The sequence below is a fragment of the Leptinotarsa decemlineata genome, unplaced genomic scaffold, assembly GCF_025532065.1.
Source record: "Leptinotarsa decemlineata unplaced genomic scaffold, Ldec_3_MD MMD2_tig00001719_RagTag_RagTag, whole genome shotgun sequence".
Lineage (NCBI taxonomy): Eukaryota > Metazoa > Arthropoda > Insecta > Coleoptera > Chrysomelidae > Leptinotarsa > Leptinotarsa decemlineata.
Genome location: NW_027412569.1, coordinates 11,894,310 through 11,918,098, shown reverse-complemented (window position 1 = coordinate 11,918,098; position 23,789 = coordinate 11,894,310). Strand labels below are relative to the sequence as shown.

Here is a 23,789-nt window from a genome sequence, read left to right as displayed (position 1 = left end):
AAAAGCAAATATTCCATTTCATGAACAACCCTCAACCTCAACCTCATACAGATGCAAGAATTTCCACAAATCCAATCCAAACTTTCAAAAAGAACTCCTCCATGGCCTATTCCCTTACCGAATATAAATACTCAGCTACTATCCATGAGCAAAGCAACCACAAATCCCCAGCTTATCCAAGCTGATTACCAAACTGTAATATTTGAATACCCACTTGACCAGAAAATCTCCACTGATGCCTCAAAAACAACTCGTGGTGTAGGATGTGCATTCGTAACGAACGAGACCGCCTGTAAATTTTCTTTACATGAATCTGCCACTATTCTCACTGGAGAACTTTATGCCATCTATAAAGCCCTTTCCTTCATTGAAATGACACCTGGTAAAGAGTTTTTGATGATTACGGACTCTCTCAACTCCCTTATTTTTTTGTCGAAAGTATATACCCATCAGGTACTGGTAAATATGATTAAAGAGGAGATGAAACAACTAGATAAGAGGACAGTAACCCTCCTATGGGTTCCTTCACATACTGGGATTTCTGGAAACGATATAGCCGATAAACTTGCCAGAGAAGCTGTAGAACATCCAGCATGTAATATCAGTATGAAAGCATTGCCGATAGATCTCAAATCCTATTTACATTGCAAAATTGTAGAAATGTGGAATCACCAATAGTCTCAAAAACCTTCCAAACTTAAGGAAATCAAGGCTACATTATATCCTTGGAACAACAAAGCAACAAACCGCTTCCATCAAGTCATAATTACCAGATTGAGACTGGGCCACACTCGCCTTACGCATGAACATCTATTGAGGAAAGAACCGCCACCAAAATGTTTCGCGTGTGAAGTGCTAGTGACTGTTAAGCATGTTCTGGTAGAGTGCACGCTCTTCACAGTTTAGAGACTGAACAATAAAATTCCCTCCAAACTAAGTGAAATTTTCCAAAATACCAATACCAACAATATTGTTGAATTTCTCAAGAAATTCAACAATTCAAATTTTATTTAAACTGTAATGTAAACAACTGCATGTTTCAGATATATTTTATATGTTTGCCGCTAATAGCTACGGCTGATGCGAATTTTTCTAAATAAAAAAAAGTCTCCGTGGTATAATTATCATGACGTATTCTTCTAGATGCGATTATTTTTGTTTCGAACTTCAGTAGGGTGAACCTGAGAACACCTCTTAGACCCTTGGAAATGTTCTTTCCTCATTTGCTATCTCTGTCGTATTTCACATTGATCTTTATCCACACTCGCGAAACCTCAAATGACCGGCAGAAGTTTGCAGAATATCTTCCAACTCCATGCTTTTGGAACCTCCTTTTTTCCTCTCTCTATTCCACCAAAATGGGGATAGGGAATCATAGTATGTCAGGAGTAATCATGCCTCAGCCACCGCTTCCACCAGATTTGCCCCCCTGGGACATTCTATTTGCAGCAGACAGAATGGGTTCAATGTGTGGTACGAAGGAAAGTTTTGTGTCGAAGGTAACACCTAGATCGGTGAATGTGAGAGGCCGTTGAAGTGGAATATTGTTTATTAAATATTGATATGGAAACGGGCGAGTTTTTAATGTGTACGTCATTACTTGCGAAGATTATTGCGAAAACACCATTATTCAACACGTTTCAGATTGAGGGAGAGTTTAAGACAGTCCTCGATGCTATTGATCTCACAATATAATTTCAGGTCATCCGCGTATATCAAACAGTTGATGTCAATGACCTCGTTTATGAAGGCGTTAAAGAGAAGTGGGCCTAGGTTACTTCCTTGTGGAACACCCGAGGTAGCTGCATATTCCACGGACTTGAAGCCATTGAATATAACATACTGACTCCTACCAGTGAAGTATGATATTGACATATCTCATGTTGTAAGAACAACCTAAAGAGACAAATATATTATCTATCTATCTATCTAGGAAGTTGGATCAGGATCAGAGAAAAGCCGTATCTGTACAATTTCGATATCAGTAATCCATGATTAAGTCTGTCAACGCCTCAGAGAAGTCCGTATATTTGACATCAGTTTGGGATATCCTATCAATGGTTTCAGAAATATATTGGGTAACATTGAAACGGTTGGTGATTGTTGAGCAACCTTTCATAAACCATGTTGAAGCGATGTAATTTGATTGTTCGAATGAGGATATAACCTGCTATAGATGAGGATTTCAAACACTTTGGCGAAGTTGCATATTATTATAACTACCGACATCAAACTTCCCCCCTTTTTTATAAATTGGCCGAACTTTACATAATTTCCATAGAGCTAGGATGATACCAGTTTTGATGCAGATATTTATTAATATTGTCAAAGGACGAGTCAAAAAATATGCACAATCTCTGACAATCAGTGCTAGTGATATATGATTTTAAGGAAAAATCAGCAAAGCTATTGAAAATATTTAAACATACCTTGTAATTTTTTTGAATCATCCAGAAATATGTTTCTCTGCAATTTTTCGGGAATCAATATTAAACACAATTTTCAGTCATTCAAAGTATTTTTTCGTTTCAGCTTCCATGGCTTTCACAATTGTGCTCCTTACATTATCATCGATGGGTATTTTTACGACATTTCTCTTACTTTTTGGATTGTACAAGGTGAGTTTTTCAGATTCATGTTAAAGTGGCGATGTAAAAATTATGAAAGTTAAACAAAGGATTGTTTCAATATCATAGGATAAAATCAAATTTTCTATTTCAAACTTTGTGACACTGTGAATGTCAACATTTTTTTTTTCAGGACTGCAAAATTCTGTTGATACCTTGGATCTTCAATATTATCATTTTCATATTAGCTGACATGTCGTATGTAATCTACAGTTTGATTGTACATGCGGTGAGTATTCTTCAAATTCAGTTTACAAAATGGAAAGTATGAACATTCAAAAGCTTGAGATGATAATTTCATATTCTTCCCAAAAATGGAAACCAGCAAAAACTTTCTTGATTTTCCCAGACCGTTGATTTGGAAAAAAATGTATTTGATTATACAGTGCATTTCTTGAATGTCCCCCCTTTTATTTTTTGAATGTGTCAACTCAAAAAATTGATATTTGGGATAATGGAATTAATGCATAAATACTTTATTTTGAAGTGGAATCGACAGATTAAACTTTCAAGATGGCGACTGGGCGCTATCTGGGAGAAAAAAATTTAAAGAAACGGGGGTCTTCTGATACATATTTTTGAAGCTCCTGACAAATGCTTCACAACCCTGAAGTATGATGTCAATATTTTCAACTACTACAAAAATAATTGCCTTAATACATTGACATTTAACTACATAATAATAAGCTTGAGGTCACTTCAGAAAGTGCTCGAAATGGTTGCCTTGCACTTCTTGACATATGAACAGCCTATTCGATATTTCACGCTGAATATTTCCGAACACAGTAACGTCAATATCTCTACAAATATTTATTATCATCCTCTGCCGTATATCCAATATTGAAGCAGGTTCAGTTTCGTACACCTTCTGCTTCAAATAGCCCTATAAAAAAGTCCAAAGGTGTCAAATCTAGCGAGCGGGCTGGTCATTCTGTAGGACCTCGACGGCCGGGAAAAGTAGTATCCAAATAGTTTCTTACTTGTATTGATAATAATAATCTTCATTGAAATAGGAAACCTAATATACATATCTATGAGTGTAATAATAACACTAGCACAATGAAATATAAAAAATATGTAAAAAAATTATATTTAAACAATTTGAGATTTAAACTAGCATGTAGCCAGACAGTCAACATTACATATAAAGATTTTAGTATCATATGTTAAGTAACTTTTAAATAGCTAATGAAATATAGGTACATATATACATTAAATTATTATTAAAACAGTGATATTTGGTTTCATTACAGATACAAATACCCTAGTGAACAATTAAAAACAATTAAAAACAATAAATGAAAAAACAATAAATGATAGTCAATAATGTCCCAAATAATTCCACATAACTATACCCCTATGTAATTTTGATTGATAAATAGAGGTCCTACAAATTGGTTTCCCAATATTCCTGCCCAAACTTTGTTTTTGTATGAATATTGGGTATGTGTTTCTCGGAAAACATGAGCGTTGGTGTCACTCCAATAACGGCAATTCTGTCTGTGAACATTGCCGTTGAAAAAATGTACATTCGTCACTGAAACGAATATTGTGGAGATGGGTAGGATGCCTTGCAATGGTTTCCATCATGATTTCGGAGAATTCTGTTTTTCGATCAGAGTCATCTCAGTTGAACGGTATATCATTTTATCTCCAAAAGTCTCCTCACAGTAGAAGGAGACACCTCATAAACATTCGTGACGGAATAAGTAGACTGTTCAGGATTTACTACCATCTCATCAATTATTTGCACTTGCTGTTTATTCTTCCGGAATGGACGGATGACCTGGAAGATTTTTGTTATGTACACCACCGGTAGTTGTGAATTTAGGTAAAAGTTTCCTCAAATATTCTCTACAGATAGGACGATTCGGAAAATGTTCATTGAAAATCCTTTCGGTCTCGTGAAAGTTACGCGTCGCACCGTAAATAAAAATCGCTTCAATTTTTTCTTCCAATGGACGAGAATTGACCAGTTTAGAGATTGTTGACGTGGTACCTTTCTACTAGTAAAACCGAAAACTAAATGAGAATATTCTAACTGAACAATGATGTTCATTGTCGTACAGACATTTCATTTTTTGTCGTTTTTATAAACAAAAAATAACTTAACAAACCTTATCGGGTTGTTGGAATTGCCATATGGCAGATAAAGAAAAATATTTCTAGTAATATCGATATTAATGTGTTTGTCTTCAGGAAATTATTAAATGTTTCGCCATTTTGTAGTAGATGAAGATATTGACTTCATATTCTAGGATTGTGGATTATTCGTCAGGAGCTTCAAAATGATGTGTCATGAGATCCCGGTTTTCATTCAATTTTTTTTTTCGCAGATGGCGTCAAGTCTCCATCTTGAAAGTTTCATATGTCAATTTAACTTCAAAATAAATTATTCATACATTAATTTCATTATCCCAAATTCAAATTCTTTGAGTTGATCCGTTCAAAAGATAAAAGGGGGGGGACACTGTATAATTATTAGTACTGAATACCAATCGAAAATTTAACATACAATGGAACTTTTGCGCTGTCCATTCATAGTAAAGCTGGAAAATAATACGATGCTTCGTTTTCTCAAAACATGATTGAGTAAATAAAGTTGGTGACAATTCGAAGTTCAATTTTTGAATATTTTTCCTTGAAAATCTCTTCGAAAAGTCTGTTCAAGTTGAAAATGTTAGCCCAGTAGTAAACTATTTCTATGCAGAGTTACTATCAGAGAGTTCAGTGTATTTTGGAAATTATTTCCATATCAAAGTTATATCCTTTCTGTGAATGTCGCAGAAAAAATAATACGTATCGAGAAATAATGAAGTATTATTTTCATTTAAAAATCAAACTTGTCAGAATCATTTCAGGAGTTTGAATTGAGCGAGGCAAAAGAATTCAACAACGCCAACAAATTGAATTTATAATCTAGTCAAATATTTGTAAGCCTGCATGTTACATACATCCAATAAATATTTTTAACTCCCATTCCATTAGTTTTCACTCAATATGTGAAGTAAACAACATTGTTTACTTTCACGTGTCTATCTCCTATAATCCATTCCATTTTATATTAATCCACGTGGTATACGCAGTTGAAAAAACAAATAATTCATATAAGCCTGGTGAAAAATGTTTGTATTTTAAAGTTGTCCACAAGTATTCTGGTTTAACGATGACTCTGCCCAAAAATCGCATGTTGCCATGCTAACACCCCGTGAATTTACTTCTATTTACTCGAACACCCCCTAAAAATAGCTTCGTCCTACTACCATGACTTTCCTCAACTGAAAAAATGTCTAGAAGATATTGATTTTATAGATAGACCAATCATGACTCTGGACACCCATTTTGATAAAACAGTTTCATTATTTCCACGTGTTGTTGAAAGATGTAGCTGTCCCTGATGATTTGGCAAAACAGTCTGAATATGTGACGTATGACAACTAATTTGACAGATGTAGCTTCAACAAGATTGCTGAAGAATGCTGTCAAAGTTCGGAAGTCCTTGCTACAAGACCCTATATATTAATAAATGAGCTTGATGATAAATGGCCTTCATTCATTGACATATTAGGCTAAAATTATTTAAATACATCCTTGTACTCAATAATTGTAAATGCTGCTGCCTCGACATGTCGTTTGATTTTCACGCAGCATCAAATCGCATCTTTATGTGAGCTTCCTCAACTTCCTTCTAAATATAATCATTTGGATTCCGTCGCTATCGAACGACTTTCCGGCAATTTCTCGATACGATATCATGGTGACATAATTTCGTTGCAAACGCCGAAGAATTGAGATTTTTATGCGGCATTACACAAATGTATCACTTCAAACTCATTTCCATATATTTACTTGTCCCGCATATCGCATTCTGAGAGATTAGCGATCAATGAAGTAAAGTGGGTAATTTCAGGAGGAAAATAGATTGGAGAATTTGGTCGGAAAATTGGTTTTCTGCGGGACTCTATGTATTTGAATAATTTGAATAGTTCCCGTAAATTCCAACGGGTCATTAGGTATGCGGTTAGTTAGATTATCACAGGAAAATTTACATACTACTCGCTTGATAATAATAATAATAATAACGTCTTCATTCGCCTAATATAACAACATAAAGAAACAATATACAAAAAAATATTGAGGTGAATGGCCGGAGTGGAAAGTCAAAAAAAATTCTGGCTAGCGAAAAAAGGTATTTTCATCTTCCGCAATCTGAAGAAGACATTATTTTGATGTTCTTAGAGAAAAATACACTGAGAACTATATTCGCACATACAAAATCCAAAAACACAGAGAAAGAACAGAAATTCAAGAATTGCATTCATAAGATACCTTCTTTTTGTGGTAAACGTAATATTGGTGAAGCTTCAAGGCATTGAAAGTGTGTGAGAATGAACATCGAGATCATATCAGAAATAGTGAATAACAGGATTGAAATTGTCAGAACACATTTTGAAATCAGATGGTGAACATAGAGTTGAATGGAACAAGAAAAAAATGATTGCAAATGGACCCCCATCTGAGGGACGTGAGCTCGAAAAATCATTTATGTATTCCACATTGAAAAACTACATGGACATGTTTTGAGGACAACAGCGACATCTCAGTCAACGAACGACAGAACACATCAACTAAAACCCTTTGGTCATTGTCGATCAATCAATGATGTACGAGAACTATCATGGGAGACGTACAAGAAGTGTTGCTACTGTTAACTATGCATGTGCCCATCACATTAGGGTTGGAAATTAGGGCCCCTCTGATTGACCACATTCATTAACGACAGCAGCGACATCTGTCATTAACGGCAGAACACATGAACTGAAAACCCTTTGGTCATTGTCAACAACTCAATTACAAGACATGACCTACAAATGATCTCTAAGACCTTCTGATTCAGCTTTGGATGGCATGGCGGATGGTATGTGTCTATCATGATCTAGAACCGTGCTAGATCAACTACTGCGAACCAAAGAGAAAAACTGCAAGTACCATTAGATTTTTCCGAGTTCTGAAGACCATGACAGATTATAACATTCGAAACGTTGAGATAAATATCTGTATATTTTCTTAGCTTCGTTTTGTTAGGAAAAATGATTAAATACGACAAGTTACTGATGGAACCTTTGTGAAAAAACAAAAAGTTTTTCCTGATTATGGCAGATGAGAATACTCGAATAGGTCAACGAAAAATTGATTGAAAAATTAATTTTCTGTTATATATGGCCTACTTTCACCTGAAATTAGGCAAATTGAGTGGAGTATGGCAATGTAGCCAATGTTACAGTTCTTGATAATGGCTTCAAAGCAACGCTGAAACTTCTAACGACTGAAACTTTCAGAAACAGTTCAACTAGGGGTCAAAAATACACCCCTACAAAATGAAAAGAAACAGTCGGTGGTGTAATTAATGTTCCAGAGATCCCAATCCCTTGAACAATGTTTTCACGTCACAGACACTCACCCTTTTAGATGTCTTCATCAAAAAAAAAAATATTCACAAAGGAATCCAGTTTATTCACAACTAAGCCATGGATATGAAAAAATTCAACGGTGTTTCATAAATCACCCCTCATATAAAAGCCTGAAAGACCCCACGCTGTGCTGATACATTCAGGCGATACAAATTAAATTTAGTACGAGTCGGCAGGTCGACAAAGGCCCTGTAAAAAATCTGCAGCCTACCCAACATTGAGGATTATAACACTGCGAATTAATTTCGTTACGTTGGAGCAGGACTTATCAATAACTCTACCAGTTTCGGAAAAAAAATATAATTAACCTGCAAAGATTTCTACGGCGGTGAAAGAGAATGCGAGGGAGGAGAATTTGGGATTGGAGGAATTGGGGAGCTCGGCGACGGTTTCTAATGAACAGAAAAACAGAAAAATCATTGGCACATTGATTCCAGTGAGGTCTGTCTCAAACTCTTTTTCAATTATACCTCAACTTTCCATTGAAACATACCACAGACACAACCCCGTTCAGTTTTTTCTGGAGAGAGAAATTAGAAACTTGGAACGAACGTACAGGTTTTTGGAACCGATATTTTTGAAGAATAAACATTGAATTGGTTAGAACGGCAGATAATTTCTCCTGAGTTCAGATATAAACCAACTGAATATTCAAATATTATAAAAAAATCATCAACTCGTTGTATGGACATCTGATAAACTGATTACCAATTTTCACATTGGAATTAGGAAAAAAAATACTATTCTATTCGGTCATTCAGCAAATGTTCAGAATCCTTAAATTTATCTCTTGAATCTATCAATTTCCAATAATTTCGAATGATTGAGTTTGAAACATGGAATATTTCAAATGAAATATTTCATAGTTGTTGTTGAACTTGTGCCCCTCTGCCACAGCATGGTCTGCAAATATGAAATTGGATTTCACATTCAAGAAACCACTATGAACTATGTTCCTTCATTCTTTGGGAAAGGCTCTTCTTGTTTGGCCAATATAAAGTTCTTGGTAAGAAGCAAAAGTCGAGTATATTTCTGATATATCCAATCCATCATTGTTTTCGATAAATTTGCTTACATTATTATTCGTTCTGTAATCTACGTTCAAGCCTTTTCAAAAAACAAGCGATTTTTGTGGAAGGTTAACCAAAACATGTCAATGTGACTTACTATCGGTTCTTGAAGTGAAAAAGACCTTGTATATGACTTGTTTTTGTAGCTTTTCGAAAAGAATCTAGTCGATAATATCTACCTTGTAACCGTTGTCGACAACAATTTGTTTACTAAAGATCTTTTTTTTTCGAAAATAACTTTCTCACATCGGAATATTCTATAGTATATAAAGCATGCTCTGACGAGTGCAGAAAATGTTTGAAGTGATTAAATCCCGAGAAATAGGCTTATAAAATATATCAGTCTTCCCAATATATGATTTGGATTTTCATTCTTCCAATATCTGTCAGTCAAAATGAGAACAACTTGTAATTTATTTTAGTATGTCTCAAATGGAACTTTTTTTGTGTTCACACTATTTTTTGTTTCAGCTCCAGTGGAATCCTACTGCAGCAATAATAATAACTATAGACTTCTTTTTGAATTCCTTACATGTAAGCAAAAATGAATTGTGTTTCATAAATGTATCGACAAACGCAAAACGTTTATATGATCAGTAGACTAACATTTAAGTGATATTCGCCGTTTTTTGTTTCAGGTTTACAGTTTGCTTTGTGTGATATCGCAATACCAAGAATTGAAGGCAGGAAGAGGTAGAACTTTAGATGACCAATTATACAGGGTAATATTCAATGTTATATTCCTTTTTCAACAATGCCACTTGATGAAATAATAGATCCTCCATTGACAAGCTTTTCAATTAAAAATCAAATGAAAGTTCAATTGAATATATTTCAGAAATATGGAAGAGATTTGTGGAAATTATAACCCACATCCAGGCTCAAAGTTATATTTCAAAACAATAATAATTTATTGAATTCTTCAAGATCACCTTGTGATCACTGATACTTTATTTAAATCATGATAATTCATTCAATATCTTTTCAGGTACCAAATGTGCATTATAGTTCTCAACCAACAGCGACCAGTTTCATGAGTTCCAGAAAACCTGTCACCTACTACGAAACAAAACCTACGCCAACCCAAAGTCCTACGGGGCCAGGTAAGTTTTCATAGTACCAATCAATCGAATCACCATTGGTGCAGGGGGAGTATTAGTACATACACTACAAATGTGATATTCTACTTCTTCAATTGTAACATGTTCTATCTGTATCATTATTGGAAAGCGCATTCATCTATATTTCATGGAATAATGGTCCAAAGTCAACATTTCGTCAAAACAAATTCATTCATACACTCGTGATGGAACACGTCATTAAATCGGTTTGGAACATATTCATAACATTAATTAATATCGGTTCATTACTATTGCCAGTCTATAAATGTAATGAAGCATTTTGTCAGTGATATTTGTACTATTATTTCACCAATTTCAATGGCTTTCCACGAAATTTATGATTCCACATATCAATTTATACTTCATAATAACCAAAAGTGAAAGTTATTGCAATTTTATTTTCAAAACTGAAAATAAAATTTCCAACAATCGACAATACCCATGTAAATTTGTATAGGACAAGCTGAAATCATAATAGCCTCTTTGTTGTATGAAATGAAGTTTCTCTAGTCAGTTCTGATTACTTTCCTATAGTTGAGAAGAACGCTACTGCTGAATTCCACATTTCAATTTCAGACTTACATTCACCATTTTGTTGATATTTATATTTTTGAATTCATCACCAAAAAATATCTCAGAAAAACATTCTCTATAGATGAAAATAAGATGGTTGTTTATTGTTTAGCTTTAATAATGTTAGATTCAAGTTAGAGGTTGGATAATCAGAGTTGAAGCTGGGTTAGATTAGCTTTTAGTTTCATGCTGGGTATTCAAAGTTTGAGGTTAAACTAGGTGAGGTTCAAGTTTGAGATTGGATGATTAGGGTTTATGTTAGATTTTAGTTGATGTTGAATGATTAGGGTTTATGTTAGATGAGGTTAGGTTCAAGTTCAAGATTCGATGTTTAGGGTTTAGGTTAGATTAGGTCAGATTTGACTTTGAGGTTGAATGATTATGGTTTAGATTAGATAAGGTTGCATTTAAGTTCGAGGCTGGATGATTAGGGCTTAGGTTAGATTAGGTTAGATATAAGTTTGAGGTTGAATTATCAATATCGAGGTTAGATTTAAGTTTGAGGTTGGATGATTAGGGTTTGTGTTTGCTTTAAGTTCGAGGTTAGATCAGGTTAGGCTTGAGTTTGAGTTCAATTCAGCTCAACGATTTTGATCAATTATATTCTGTAGATTCCTGAGGTTAACATTGGTTACAGTAGGTTTGACTTGAATTTAGCTTAGGTAAGTTTTCTTCTCAGGGTGTTAGTTGTCCTCACAACTCCGATTATTTCTATTTTCGAATTCTAAGGCATGCAAGTTTCAATATTTCATATTTTAACTCTATGGAAGAGTACGAATGAAATGGGTGATTGAGGTTGAGGTTAGGTTAGGGGTATTTCATCTCAGCGAAAAATTTTGATCAATTGTTGTAGAGATGATTATGGTTCAGGTTGGGTTGTGTTGGGTTTCACCTGAAGTCAGTACATGAATAAATGACTAGAAACATGAATAACCTTTGATAAAATTTCAGCACCATCCCCATCGATCATCATCCCCGACATCCTGTCACCCAACATCGGCAGTACAAGAAGAGGATCCAGGAAGTCCGTGAAATTCGGTGACAGTAATACTCTGCCACACCACAACGGTTCCCAACTTCTGGATCCGTGGTCTATAGAGTCCAAATCGCCGATACTAGTGAAGAGAGTGATGGACACTGCACCATTAATCAATTCGGGAGGTGTTAATGTGACGCAGCTGAGTGTGTAGTAATGGGTCGAAACTGTATAGTCAGAACTAGCAGCCAAAAACTTCTTGAGGGACTGTGGAGGTTATTCGTGAAGGGTATATTCAGTTTTGATCAATTTGAAATTGAAATTGTAATACTCATGAGCTTGCACTAGTTCTCTTAGTTTTCAGTCGCAGTTTTCAAACACTGATTTCCCAAAAATAATCCAACAACTCCTGAAAGTTTTCACAGAGATCAACAAACTCCAGCTGGTCATCAGAATATTCATTCTAAACATTACATCCACTGCAATAACCAACAGCTCAAGAGACACGTTCACGCAATTTCGAATGAGAAATAACGGACTAGTGAATCTAAAATTGACAGTTTTGGGAAGGTTTACATTTATTTTGTTGGTATAAAGCATTTATACAGATACCCCCAGTATGACACGATATACTTCTTTATCAGACTGTAAAATATTAGTATTACATATAACATAGTCAAGTTTTGTTGCATTCACAGTATTTCTTGGCAAGATTCAAATTTAGTGAGGTTATGTGAAGTTACAGGTTAGGTTGAGTTTGAGGCTATCATATTCTCAATGAATTGGCAGAAAATGAACAGCCAACAGAAATTTTGGAAAACTTCAATGAATCAAAATCAGAAAATAAGAATCGAAATAGAAGAAAGCCGGAACAATTTTTTCATATCCGAAATTGAGAGTCTAGAGAAAGAGTCTAGAGTCTATTTGACCCCTTGATCCACTAGCGCGTTTCCTTTAATTCCGCAGTGGCTGGAAACCCACACAAATTTTTTCGGGAAAACATTGGTCGAAGCTTGAACCAATGTAAAGTATTCAACAATGATGAGATCTTCATTTCTTAACAAACCATCAATATGCTCTGCCCATGACATTTTTCTATAGAAGCGGTGCAGAATTTTCAAAATCGATTTCCTGATTTTCCATCATCTTCCATCATCTTGAATGTTCATGTATTGATCTCAGTCTTCGATAATGAACACAGTAAATTGTGTATTGCAATACATCAAATTACATTAAATGAACTTTTGAGAATAGTCAGAGGTTTTTTGCTTTTGTTTGACACTTTATGTACGGTGGTTTTCAGATTTTCATTCAATGTGACATTCAGGCGGTAAAGTTATAGACTATCTAACAACTGCAAAAATAGAGTTCATCATAGAGTCTAAACTTTTTATCCATGCCCATCATGTTTCTACTGGAAATCCCTGTATCTGAGATAACCTATACGTAGAGGTTTTTCTTCTAAAACTTCATATCCATGTTTCCTCTGTAATACCCTGGATCTAAGATGATCTATACCTTCTATAACTTCATATCCATGCTTTTACATGTTTCTACTGAAAAACCCTGGAACTGAAATAACCTTTATCTAGGGGTTCTTCTTCTAAAACTTCATATCCATACTCTTCCATGTTTCCACTGGAAAATCCTGGATCTATGATAACCTTCACGTAGGGGTTATCCTTCTTGAACTCGACATCCATGCTTCTCCATGTGTCCACTGGAAAATCCTGGATGTAAGATAACCTATACGCAGGGGTTTTCCTTCTGAAATACTTTTCTGTGTATTGCCTATCTGTTTCCACTGGAAAGCTCTGAATCTAAGATGACCTCTACGCAGGGGTTATTTTTCTAAAACTCCATATCCGTATTTTTCCATGTTTCCACTGGAAAAACCTAGATCTAACATAACCCTTTCGTAGGTGTTATTCTTCTTAAACTCCATATTCATGCTTCACCTTGTTTCTACGGGAAAACCCACGATCTTAGATAACCTATACTTAGGAGTTATTCTTCTTGAACTTCATATCCACGCTATTCCATGTTTCTACTGGAAAACCCTGGATCTGAGATAACCTTTACGTAGGGGTTCTTCTTCCCAAACTTCATATCCATGATTTCCCAAGTTTCTACTAGAAAACCCTGGATCTGAGATGACCTCTACTTAGGGGTTAGTCTTCTCAAATTAAATATCCATGCTTTTCCATGTTTTACTGGAAAATCCTGGATCTAAGATGACCTTTACGTAGGGGTTCTTCTTCTCAAACTTCATATCCATGCTTTCCCAAGTTTCTACTAGAAAACCCTGGATCTGAGATGACCTCTACTTAGGGGTTATTCTTCTGAAATTGAATATCCATGCTTTTCCATGTTTCTGCTGGAAAACTCTGGATCTGAGATAACCTTCACGTGGGGGTTCTTTTTCTCAAACTCCATATCTATACTTTCCCATGTTTCTACTAGAAAATCCTGGATCTGAAATGATCTCTTCTCAGGGGTTATTCTTCTAAAATTCCATATCCATGCTTTTCCAAGTTTCTACCAGAAAATCCTATATGTAGGAGTTATCCTCTTCGAATGATAAATGAAAAAAAATGTTTCGATTCTGCTATTGCGAGGTTAACAGTCCAGTAAAAAAATTTCTGGGAAGTTTAGACATATTTTTCAAAATAACCCTTTCAGTCGGGTACCACTACCAGAGTGTGAGTTGTAATTCTAGGACTATATTGGTGAATTATGTACCTACAGGGCGTTTATGAAAATATGCTTGAAAAATTGTACGAGTATAAACCAAAACAAGACACACCTCAAGAAAAGTATTTCAAATATTCATCATCATATTGTTTTGAAAACTTTTACTCACATCGATCTGACGTAGGATAGAAAATATTTAAAACGTATTAGAACCTTATGAGTTTTGAACAATCATTCTGCTGTTCTTTCATGAGAGTGTTTCATTTTCAAGTTTGCATTGATTTCGAAACTTTTCTCCACGCTGAAAAAATATTGGTACCATAAACCTTACTCAAATTGTTGGAAATTGAATATATCTTCCTCCGCTGAACTGAAAAAAGTTTTATGTTGGAGTTTTATGAATTCAACACTATTTAAAGAAAAATATATATTTGTTATAACAACAAATTATTTATAAATCTACGAGTGAATGGAAATTACAATGTAAAAATTACATACGAACTTGTGTAATGATTTTATACTATAAATTTTAATGAAACCTCGTTTATATTGTACAGAGAAAGGTCAATTATTGAATAGTATACTATATGTTTTTACTCAAAAGATTGCAGTTTGACTATCGATATATAATCAATTTCCAAAGTGTGATCTGAATGTTGTGAGATTTTTGTGATACTATTGATGTTAATCGTAGTCTGTTGATATTCAAATTGCAATCGTAATGAGCCCAATTGTGAAAACATGTTACAGTATACTATATTGTTTATGAATGTATATATAATAAACTATTTTGTACATAAAGGAATTCAATTATTTTTCCTAGGCCCCTGATTACAAACCAACTGAGAGTTTCAAAAACAGCTCCTCATTTATTCATATCAAAGAATGAACGTCTAATATAAAACTTCACGAAATTTTTGGGAGAAGAAAATGTTTTTGGCTTTTCACTTCTCCAGCAATTTTTCCCTAGAAACTATTCTCTTCTAAAAACTATATCCTCTTTAATTCACCTATGAAATTTGTACTTCGTTCATTCATTTTTTGACTATATTACTTCAGTTGGTAGTCATTTCCAGAGCTTCCTTTTATTTAAAGGAAAATGCACTTCTAACATTCTTTTTTTCATTCTTCATAATCTTCTTCTCCATAATCTAGATCATTTTCGTCAACAGTCAGAGGCTCATCGTCTATGGAGCACTTCTGACATCTGCAAATTGAACAATTCATTCATTTCTTCGCAAAATAAAACAACCTCAAATTACATTCACGTGAAAAATTATGAGAACTATTTGAATATATGTAAAGTGAGACATATGAAAATATTGCGTAACAAAATCCCATAACAAAAATGAAATGAATTTTCTATTTCTTTTTCCATATTCAGTTATCCAATTTTCTTATTTGTCTTTGTGTGTTCGTCCAAAAGATCGTGTGTTAAGTTTTTTTTTTTGTAATTATGTTCAACATTTCCATTTCCGTCAGTCATTTCAGAAACCAGTTTGTAGATAATTAATTTTTTTTTGAACGATGCTACTAATTTTCCTTTATTTTCAGTATTTTAATAACATATGTCACAAAAAGGATTTGAAACTTCATAACTCATATTTATTATGCGGTCAGAACGCCTTAGTGCACATACCGCAGGTACTGTAGGTAAATTTACCTGAATTTGGGTTACATCAGGTAATATCCTTTGTGTTGGATCTTCTCTAGGCTTACTGTTTCTAGAAGTGTCTATTGTTTTGTGTAGATCATATATTCATATATTAAAACATAACATTCAATATACTACACAAAACAATACACACTCCTAGAAACAGTAAACCTAGAGAAGATCCAACACAAAGGATTATTACCTGATGTAACTCAAATACAGGCAAATTTACCTACAGTACCTGCAGTATCTGCACTAAGGCGTTCTAACCGCATAAAAGAACAAACAAGAGGATGAAATGTTCAGTTTGTTCAAGTTGGTTAAGTTGGCTTGGGGTTAGGTTAGGCTAGCCTAGGCTAGGTAAGGTTTGGGTCACATTAGGTAAGATTGGAGTTAAGTTAGATTATATTATATTAGGTTAAGTTAAGTTAGGTTAGGATAGGCTGGGCTAGGTTAGGATTATGATAGATTAGATTGGAGTAAGGTTAGGTTAGATTAGGTTAAGTCCGGGTAGGGTAGGCTAGGTTAGGGTGAGGGTGAGGTAAGGCTACATTGAGGTTAGGTTAGGTTAAGTAAGGTAAGGACAGGCTGGACTAGGTTGAGGTTAGGTTAGGTTGCATTGGGGTTGTGTTAGGTAAGGTTAGGTTGGGCTAGGCTGGGCTAGGTTATGTTTAGGTTAGATTTGATTGGAGTTAGGTTAGGTTGAGTTGGGTGAGGCTAGGCTAGACTAGGTTAGGTACGGTTAGATTGGGATTAGGTTAGGTTGAGTGAGGTTAGGCTAGGCTAAGTTAGGGTTAGGTTCGGTTAGATTGGGGCTAGGTTAGGGTCAGATTAAAATATTGAGTTTCATAATTCGAATAGTTTTTTAAATGATTATTTTCTCCAAAATCCTTACCAATATTTTCCTCTCAAACCCCTTTTGATTGATATACCGCAGTCTTTTGTAGGTATGATCGCAGTAACTGGCAAATACAGACAAATTCACCTACAGTACCTACAGTACCTGCACTAAGGCGTTCTGAGCGCATAAAAGAACAAACAAGAGGATGAAACGTCCAGTTTGAGTAAAGTCTCAAAGATGATAGCATGACCAGCTGTCGAAAGCGCTCGCATATAATAAATAGAAGTTATAAAGCTTCAAATCCTTTTTGTGACATATGTTAATATTGAAGTAATTGAATATATACGTACTTGCTTTCGCTAATACCATAATTGATACAGGTACTACCAACACACTCGCAACAGCCATGGTGAAAAAATCTGAAACTGGATGCTCCCATTGAGATACAGGCATCTCTGCATTTCTTGTAACTCATACAGTTCATCCAGTAGGCCACTGAACAATTCACAGAAACCATTTGGTGTTCAATACCTCCGTCTCCATCTGTAAAGAAAAAGATAATTATAACGAAGAGAATGCTAAACGAACTCTTCTCAAGAAGACAGAGAAAAAATGGATTCAAGCAACATTCTGTCGAGTCAGCAATTTGAATAATATGACCTTTTGCGTTACTGTAGCAACTAATTTCCACTTTCCGCATGAGAAGAAAGATTTAGCTGTATTCATTAATCTAGGGAATTTTCAGAATTTTTGAATCTATTGTCTTCCTAATGGTTTGCAAGTGAGGTCTCAACTTTCGAAAAACTACAACTATGATCTTTCATTCTTTGGGATAATGTTCTGCCCTTTTGGCCAATATAAACTCTTCAGTGGGAACCACAAGTCAAGTTCTGATCTATCCTATTATTATTTTCGATAGATTTGCTCAAATTATTATTTGTTATGTGAGCTACGTCCTAATATTCATTTTTCAAAAATGAGCAAAGGTATTTTTTTAAATTTCGCGGTCTACGTACCTACATTTGTACAGGGCTCACGAAAAACCCACTTTTCGAGCACTGAAGATGAATTTAATCAAATTCGAAACGAAGGCAAGAAAACAATTGTGTTTTCTTCAAGAAAAAATGGGACATTTCAAATAGTATTAACTCAAAAGTAAATTTTTCAGAAATTGTTTATGAAATATTCAACTTTTCCATGATTCATTCTGAAGGAGTGTTCAAAAACAATAAATTCCAACTTTGTTATACATATTATTCAAAAGCAATACAGCCAACTCACCTAGTTGATTATTCTTCCGTATACTAAACTGAACCTGAATTTTTTCACTTGTCCAGGTATGAAGGGGGTCTGATGTTTCGACTAAAGCTTCAAAAAGTTGGGGAACCGGTTCTACTATATCCTCAACATTTGACGCCTTGTTCACTACTGCCAAATCATCTGCTGTTTTTGGACACATGTCTGTAACAGGAAGAAAATAAGCTGTCATTTTCGATAAATTTCCACCAACCATACAGCGTTGCGGTGTCAATCAGAAACGAATACCGAAAAGCAAAGTCTGTGTCCCATTTTTGAGTAGAATCCACTACCTATCCCACGACACTTTCAGGTATGTACAGGCATTGGTTGGTGTTGAATTACAAATCCATATAGTTGCCTTGCAGTAAAATCTGCATTGAAAGACAGGAGACGAATTCATTATGGCGATCGATGTCGAAACATGGCTTTGGAACTGATCGTCTTTGAGTTAGGTTAGGTTATGTTAGGTTAGGTAATGGTGGGTTAGGTTAGGCTAGGCTAAGTTAGGGTTAGGTTAAGTTGGATTTTGGTTAGGTTAGGTAAGGTTAGGCTGGGATAGGTTGGGGTTAGGTTAGATTGGGGTCGAGTGAGGGTAGATTGGGGTTGAATAAGATTAGGTAAGGATAGGCTAGATTGAGGTAAGGTTGGGTTAGGTGAGGTTGGTTTGGGTATAAGGAATACTAGGTTAGGCTAGGCTAGGCCAGGTGAGGGTTCGGTTAGGTTAGATTGTGGTTAGGTTAGGTAAGACTAGACTAGGCTAGGTTGGGGTTGTATTACATTAGGGTCAAGTAAAGTTAGATTGAGGTTGAGTTACATTTGGTTAGGCTAGGGTAGGTTAGGGTTGAGTTGACTTGGGTTGGCTTGAGGTTATTTTAGGTTAGGCTAGGTTAGATTGGACTTAGATTAGGTTAGGTTAGGGTATGGTAGGGTAGGCTAGGATAGGTTATATTAGATTAGATTGGAGTTGGGTTAGGTTAGGTTGGGGTAGGCCAGGCTAAGTTAGAGTAGGCTAGGTTAGTGTTAGGATCAGATAAGGTTAGATTAGGGTTAGGGTAGGTTGAGTAAGGTAACACTATGCTAGACTAGATAAAGGTGAGGTTGGGTTAGGTTAGGGTTGGGTTAGGTTGAGCTAGGCTGGACTAGGTTACGTTAAGGTTAGGTAAGATTGAAGATAGGTAAGATTGGGGTTAGATTAGGTTAGGGTGAGTGAGGTGAAGCTAGGCTAAGATAGGTTAGGGTTAGGTTGGGTTAGGTTAGGTTGGGGTTAGGGAATATTCTTTCAAATAATTATTTCCTCCAAAATCCTTTCCAATCTGTTCCTTTCAAAACCTCTTTCGATTGATATATCGCAATCCTCTGTGGGCATGATCGCTGCACTAAAGTACAGCCCAAAATTATGTTCGAAACAACTGTCACCCGCTCGGGGTAATAGAAGGAAATAACAATAAATATAGAAAAATTCCAAACAGGTGAAACTATAGTCAATTGGATGGGATTGGATTGGATTGGATATTGTCGTGACTGTGAATAATACAGTGCGACGGTATTATGGTACTAAGGGTTGAAACTTCATTACAGGAATGCTAGATGACGTTAATGTAGCTGAATTTTGAGATTTTTTTGACAAACAATTTTTTTTATCCCAGATAAAAAATTATTTATTTTTTTTAAGTATCCTATGTTACTTCTAATACCTCTAAGAGCATGTGTAAACAATTTCATGATGATTGGTTGAGTAGTTATCGCGTGAAACCGTGACAAACAAACTTACATTCGTATTTATAATATTAGTAGGGATAGAGGGATCAAACATATATAACGTTATGAAATACTAAAGTTGATAATACATAAAGTAATATTATTATGTATTAAATCCATCTGATTTTCATTCGAACGAATCAGTCCACTTCTTATAATTTTATAATTCTTAAGGAAAGCAAAAAAAGAAAATTTTAGATTTTCTTATTAAAACAAAGTGATTTGATAGCCTTAGTATCAGTGACTTTGACCTGGGTTTCCATACGACGACCTAGACATGATGTATTTTTCACTTTTAAGTTGTTTTTATATTTTATTATTTAATGTTCCAAAAGCGTTCTTAAATGTAAAGTTTTTCAAAAGTTTCTTCACGAAAAAAAAATGTTCAATTCCAAGTGTTTTTCATTCTTTGAACACTTCTTTTTGCACCATCAGAGGGCTTCGCGAAATGTACCTTGCCCACATTAAATTTAGGTCTTGCGCCGCCACTGATCCTCAATTAAGTATTTCCATTAGAAAGCATTTTATTTCGTAAATGCTAGTCTGCCTGTCACAAAACTTTTACAGATTAAGAGCTCAGCTTTGCGAGTACAGGTATAAAAGTCGGCAAACTTACCCAAACAATTGCAACACTCCGTATATAAACTCCCGAGGCAAGTGAAGCACTGCGCCGTACAGGTACGATTATTCTTCAAATCGCACTGACACGATTGTATCAACAAACACTTGCTCACAACAGGACCACAAACAGCTTCATTACAACTGTGAACCGTGAGAAATGTGCCCAAAAACGCAGTTAGAAAAATGACCCACTTCGGCACCATTTTCAATCGAGCACGGAAAAAATTACGAGACACATGCGATCTGTAGCTCGATAAAAACTATTTATTTTGCTAATGACATTCTCAGGTGTATTTAAATAAGTTAAAAACGTGTTTGGATTCAAGATTCAACAATATACATAAATTATGCCGAGTTACTTTCAACGCAAATTGTATACAGAGTCGGTTAGAAGTTGCGGTTTACCGTGAAGGTTTCTTAGAACATGGTAATTTTCCCGATAGACTGAGTCAAGTGTCGAACGATCATTGAAAGTATTCAGATGACAAGTGGGTATTATGAATTGCCTGCAGGTAGAAGATTAGTTACTCGGAAGAAATGGTTATACTCCTAATTCCCTGTAATACTATTGTTTTCTACGGGGACGGCTCTCTAAAGGCGGATTTACACCAGACGGACAAAAACACAACAAACTTGAGCTGTCAAAACAAGAAAAAAATTTGTCGCAGGCGACTGTTTTTTTAACAACGAAGTGTCCCGTCAGCAGGCGGAAAGATCAAGAGGTTTCGGTGTCCCAGCACATTCAACAAGTTCTCAAATTCGTGATTGAGCTTTCTTAGAAAAATAAAAAACAATGATCTCAGTTCCATTCATTCCTATATTCAATCATATTCAATCATCAAATCTGATATAATTTTATTTCTTTCATTGACAACTTGTTTATTTAGTGGAAATTCACTGAGGATACACTATAAAAACTATAAAAACACACGATAGTTTTATATTTGTTGACACATTCACGGATTGCACAATACCTTTAGACTCTTTTAACTCGATTTTTCACAATACCCCTTTCTAATCAAAACCTCCGAAGTGAATACGCAATAATTAAACAAATAGCAGTTGATAACATAATACCTATTACTCTACTTAACATCATTATAATGAAATATCAATAAGAATCAGTAATGAAAGAACTTTATTAAATTTTCACAAGACCAGAACACAAATATGTTAATATCAATTATACCGATAGAATCTCCGAGAATATTTAAAAATTATCTTTCAAAATTCAAACTAAAAACATCCTACACATCCACCGGAAATTTAGAAAACAGATTATTTATTGCCAAACCTAAATTAGACAAAGGAAAGAGATCTGGTATATATCAACTAGAATGCCCCGCCATATATACAGGCTAAACTGCTAGAAATTTTGATATAAGATACCACGAACATGTCATTTCGGATAAAAAATCATTAATATACGAACATTTTCAAAATTCTAAATATAAAATAGATAAAAATAATTTAAACATTTTCCACACATGCGAAAAAGGGGAAATGATGAATCTGTTGGAATCTATGGAAATGAACAAGTCAAAGAAAAATCCCAATTCTATTGTCCTCAACGAACAGCTTGATCTAAACAATAGTCCCCTTCTGAACCAATAACCCAGTTCCCAAAACCTCCATTTCATCAAAAAAAAATTTTTTTTGTTGAGGTTATCCCAGATATAGACAATGTAGGTACCAAACTACACACATCGGAAAAGTCTAGGGATATTTTTAAAAATGGCAATAATTTTTTTTTAAATCGCTTTAGGGAAAAAAAAGTTGACGGGTGATTATTAAACGAATGTAACTTACAACAAAATTTATTAAATGGTCAAAAATACTGAGTGCGCATATCTACATCTATCGTGCATCGACAAAATGAGATTGTCAATGTCTTGTTGAGGTACATTTGCCCATTCAGCGATTAAAAGCTCTGTCAATTGAAACGTTGTATGAATGTTCCCCATATGCGGAGTAATTCTTCGTTGAAGCATGTCCCACACATGCTCGATGGGATTCAGGTCCGGTGATTGTGCTGGCCATGGCAATACATCAACTCCTTCGTTGGTGAGCCAGTCAGTCACTAGACGCGCGACATGTGGACGAGCATTATCGTGCATTAGGTGAAAGTTTTCACCAACAGCACCAGCAAACGGACGGACGATAGGTAGAAGAATGGTGTCGAGGTACTGTCGAGCTTTGAGGGAGCGATTTGGAAAAACGAGATCGATTCTGCCGCCGATCATGATTCCGCCCCATAGCATTAATGTACCACCTCTGTATGTGTGGACTTCCTGGACGTGTCTCAAACGTTCATTATTTCCAGGTCGTCTCCACAGTCTTACTCGACGAGAATCTGGATGAAATCCAAATCTGGATTCGTCTGTAAACAAAACTGTGGCCCAATCATTTGCATCTTAGTTTTGATGTTCTTGACACCACTCTAATCTTCTACCGCGATTGCCTCTCGACAAAGGTGGACATCTAAGTGGCCTTCTGTTGTGGAGATCTGCTTCATGCAGTCGATTTCTGACAGTATCACGACCAATGGTTACCTGGTGCGTCTGCTGCAACACGTTAACCAACTCAGGTGCTGTGATTGTCGGTTGTCTTCTTGCGGTTAAGACCAAAAATCGGTCTTGAACTGCAGTTGTAGCGCGTCCTCGCCCCGGATGTTGTTCGGCTGGACTGCCAGTTTCACGGAAAAGCCGCCACAATCGACTGATAACACTTTGGGAGACCCCCAAACGAAGAGCTACATCATTTTGTCGCATGCCAGCTTGAAGAAGCCCTACAGCTCTATTTATCTCAGCCAATGGTATGTGATGGCGTTCCATGTTGAAGCACAATATTTCCAGTTTAATTGCTGAGCAAGAACTGCATAGAATGTACAAACTCGACACTTTCAGATTATTCATTTTAGCCGAAAACCTACAGTTTGTAAAAAACTTGATAAAAGATTAGTTACCGTTTTTGTAGGCTTTGTTCAACCCATAGAAATCTACAGGGTGGTCGAGTGTACCAATTTAATCGAAATTAAACGACCTCATGCATTTATTTTTATGATATTTAGTATGTTATAAAAAT

The 23,789-nt window shown here is 35.4% G+C and overlaps 2 protein-coding genes across 2 annotated transcripts in view; one reads left to right on the top strand and one right to left on the bottom strand.

The window, feature by feature from the left end:
* Positions 1-15,508, top strand: part of LOC111515154 (uncharacterized) — a 134,850-nt gene extending 119,342 nt beyond the window's left edge. The window contains exons 5-10 of the mRNA XM_074176525.1: positions 2,533-2,618; positions 2,761-2,856; positions 9,640-9,702; positions 9,807-9,890; positions 10,157-10,271; positions 11,814-15,508. Coding sequence (XP_074032626.1) covers positions 2,533-2,618; positions 2,761-2,856; positions 9,640-9,702; positions 9,807-9,890; positions 10,157-10,271; positions 11,814-12,052 — 683 coding nt within the window. The 3' untranslated portion in view covers positions 12,053-15,508. The remainder of the gene's footprint in view (positions 1-2,532; positions 2,619-2,760; positions 2,857-9,639; positions 9,703-9,806; positions 9,891-10,156; positions 10,272-11,813) is intronic.
* On the bottom strand, positions 14,945-21,054 carry LOC111515165 (protein twisted gastrulation). The gene is made up of 4 exons (XM_023171403.2): positions 20,701-21,054; positions 18,309-18,488; positions 17,378-17,570; positions 14,945-15,739 (listed from the first exon to the last, which is right to left on the bottom strand). Exons 1-4 carry the CDS (start codon positions 20,906-20,908, stop codon positions 15,655-15,657), a joined length of 666 nt encoding a protein of 221 aa, XP_023027171.1. The 5' UTR covers positions 20,909-21,054; the 3' UTR covers positions 14,945-15,654.
* Between the last annotated feature and the right edge of the window lie 2,735 nt (positions 21,055-23,789).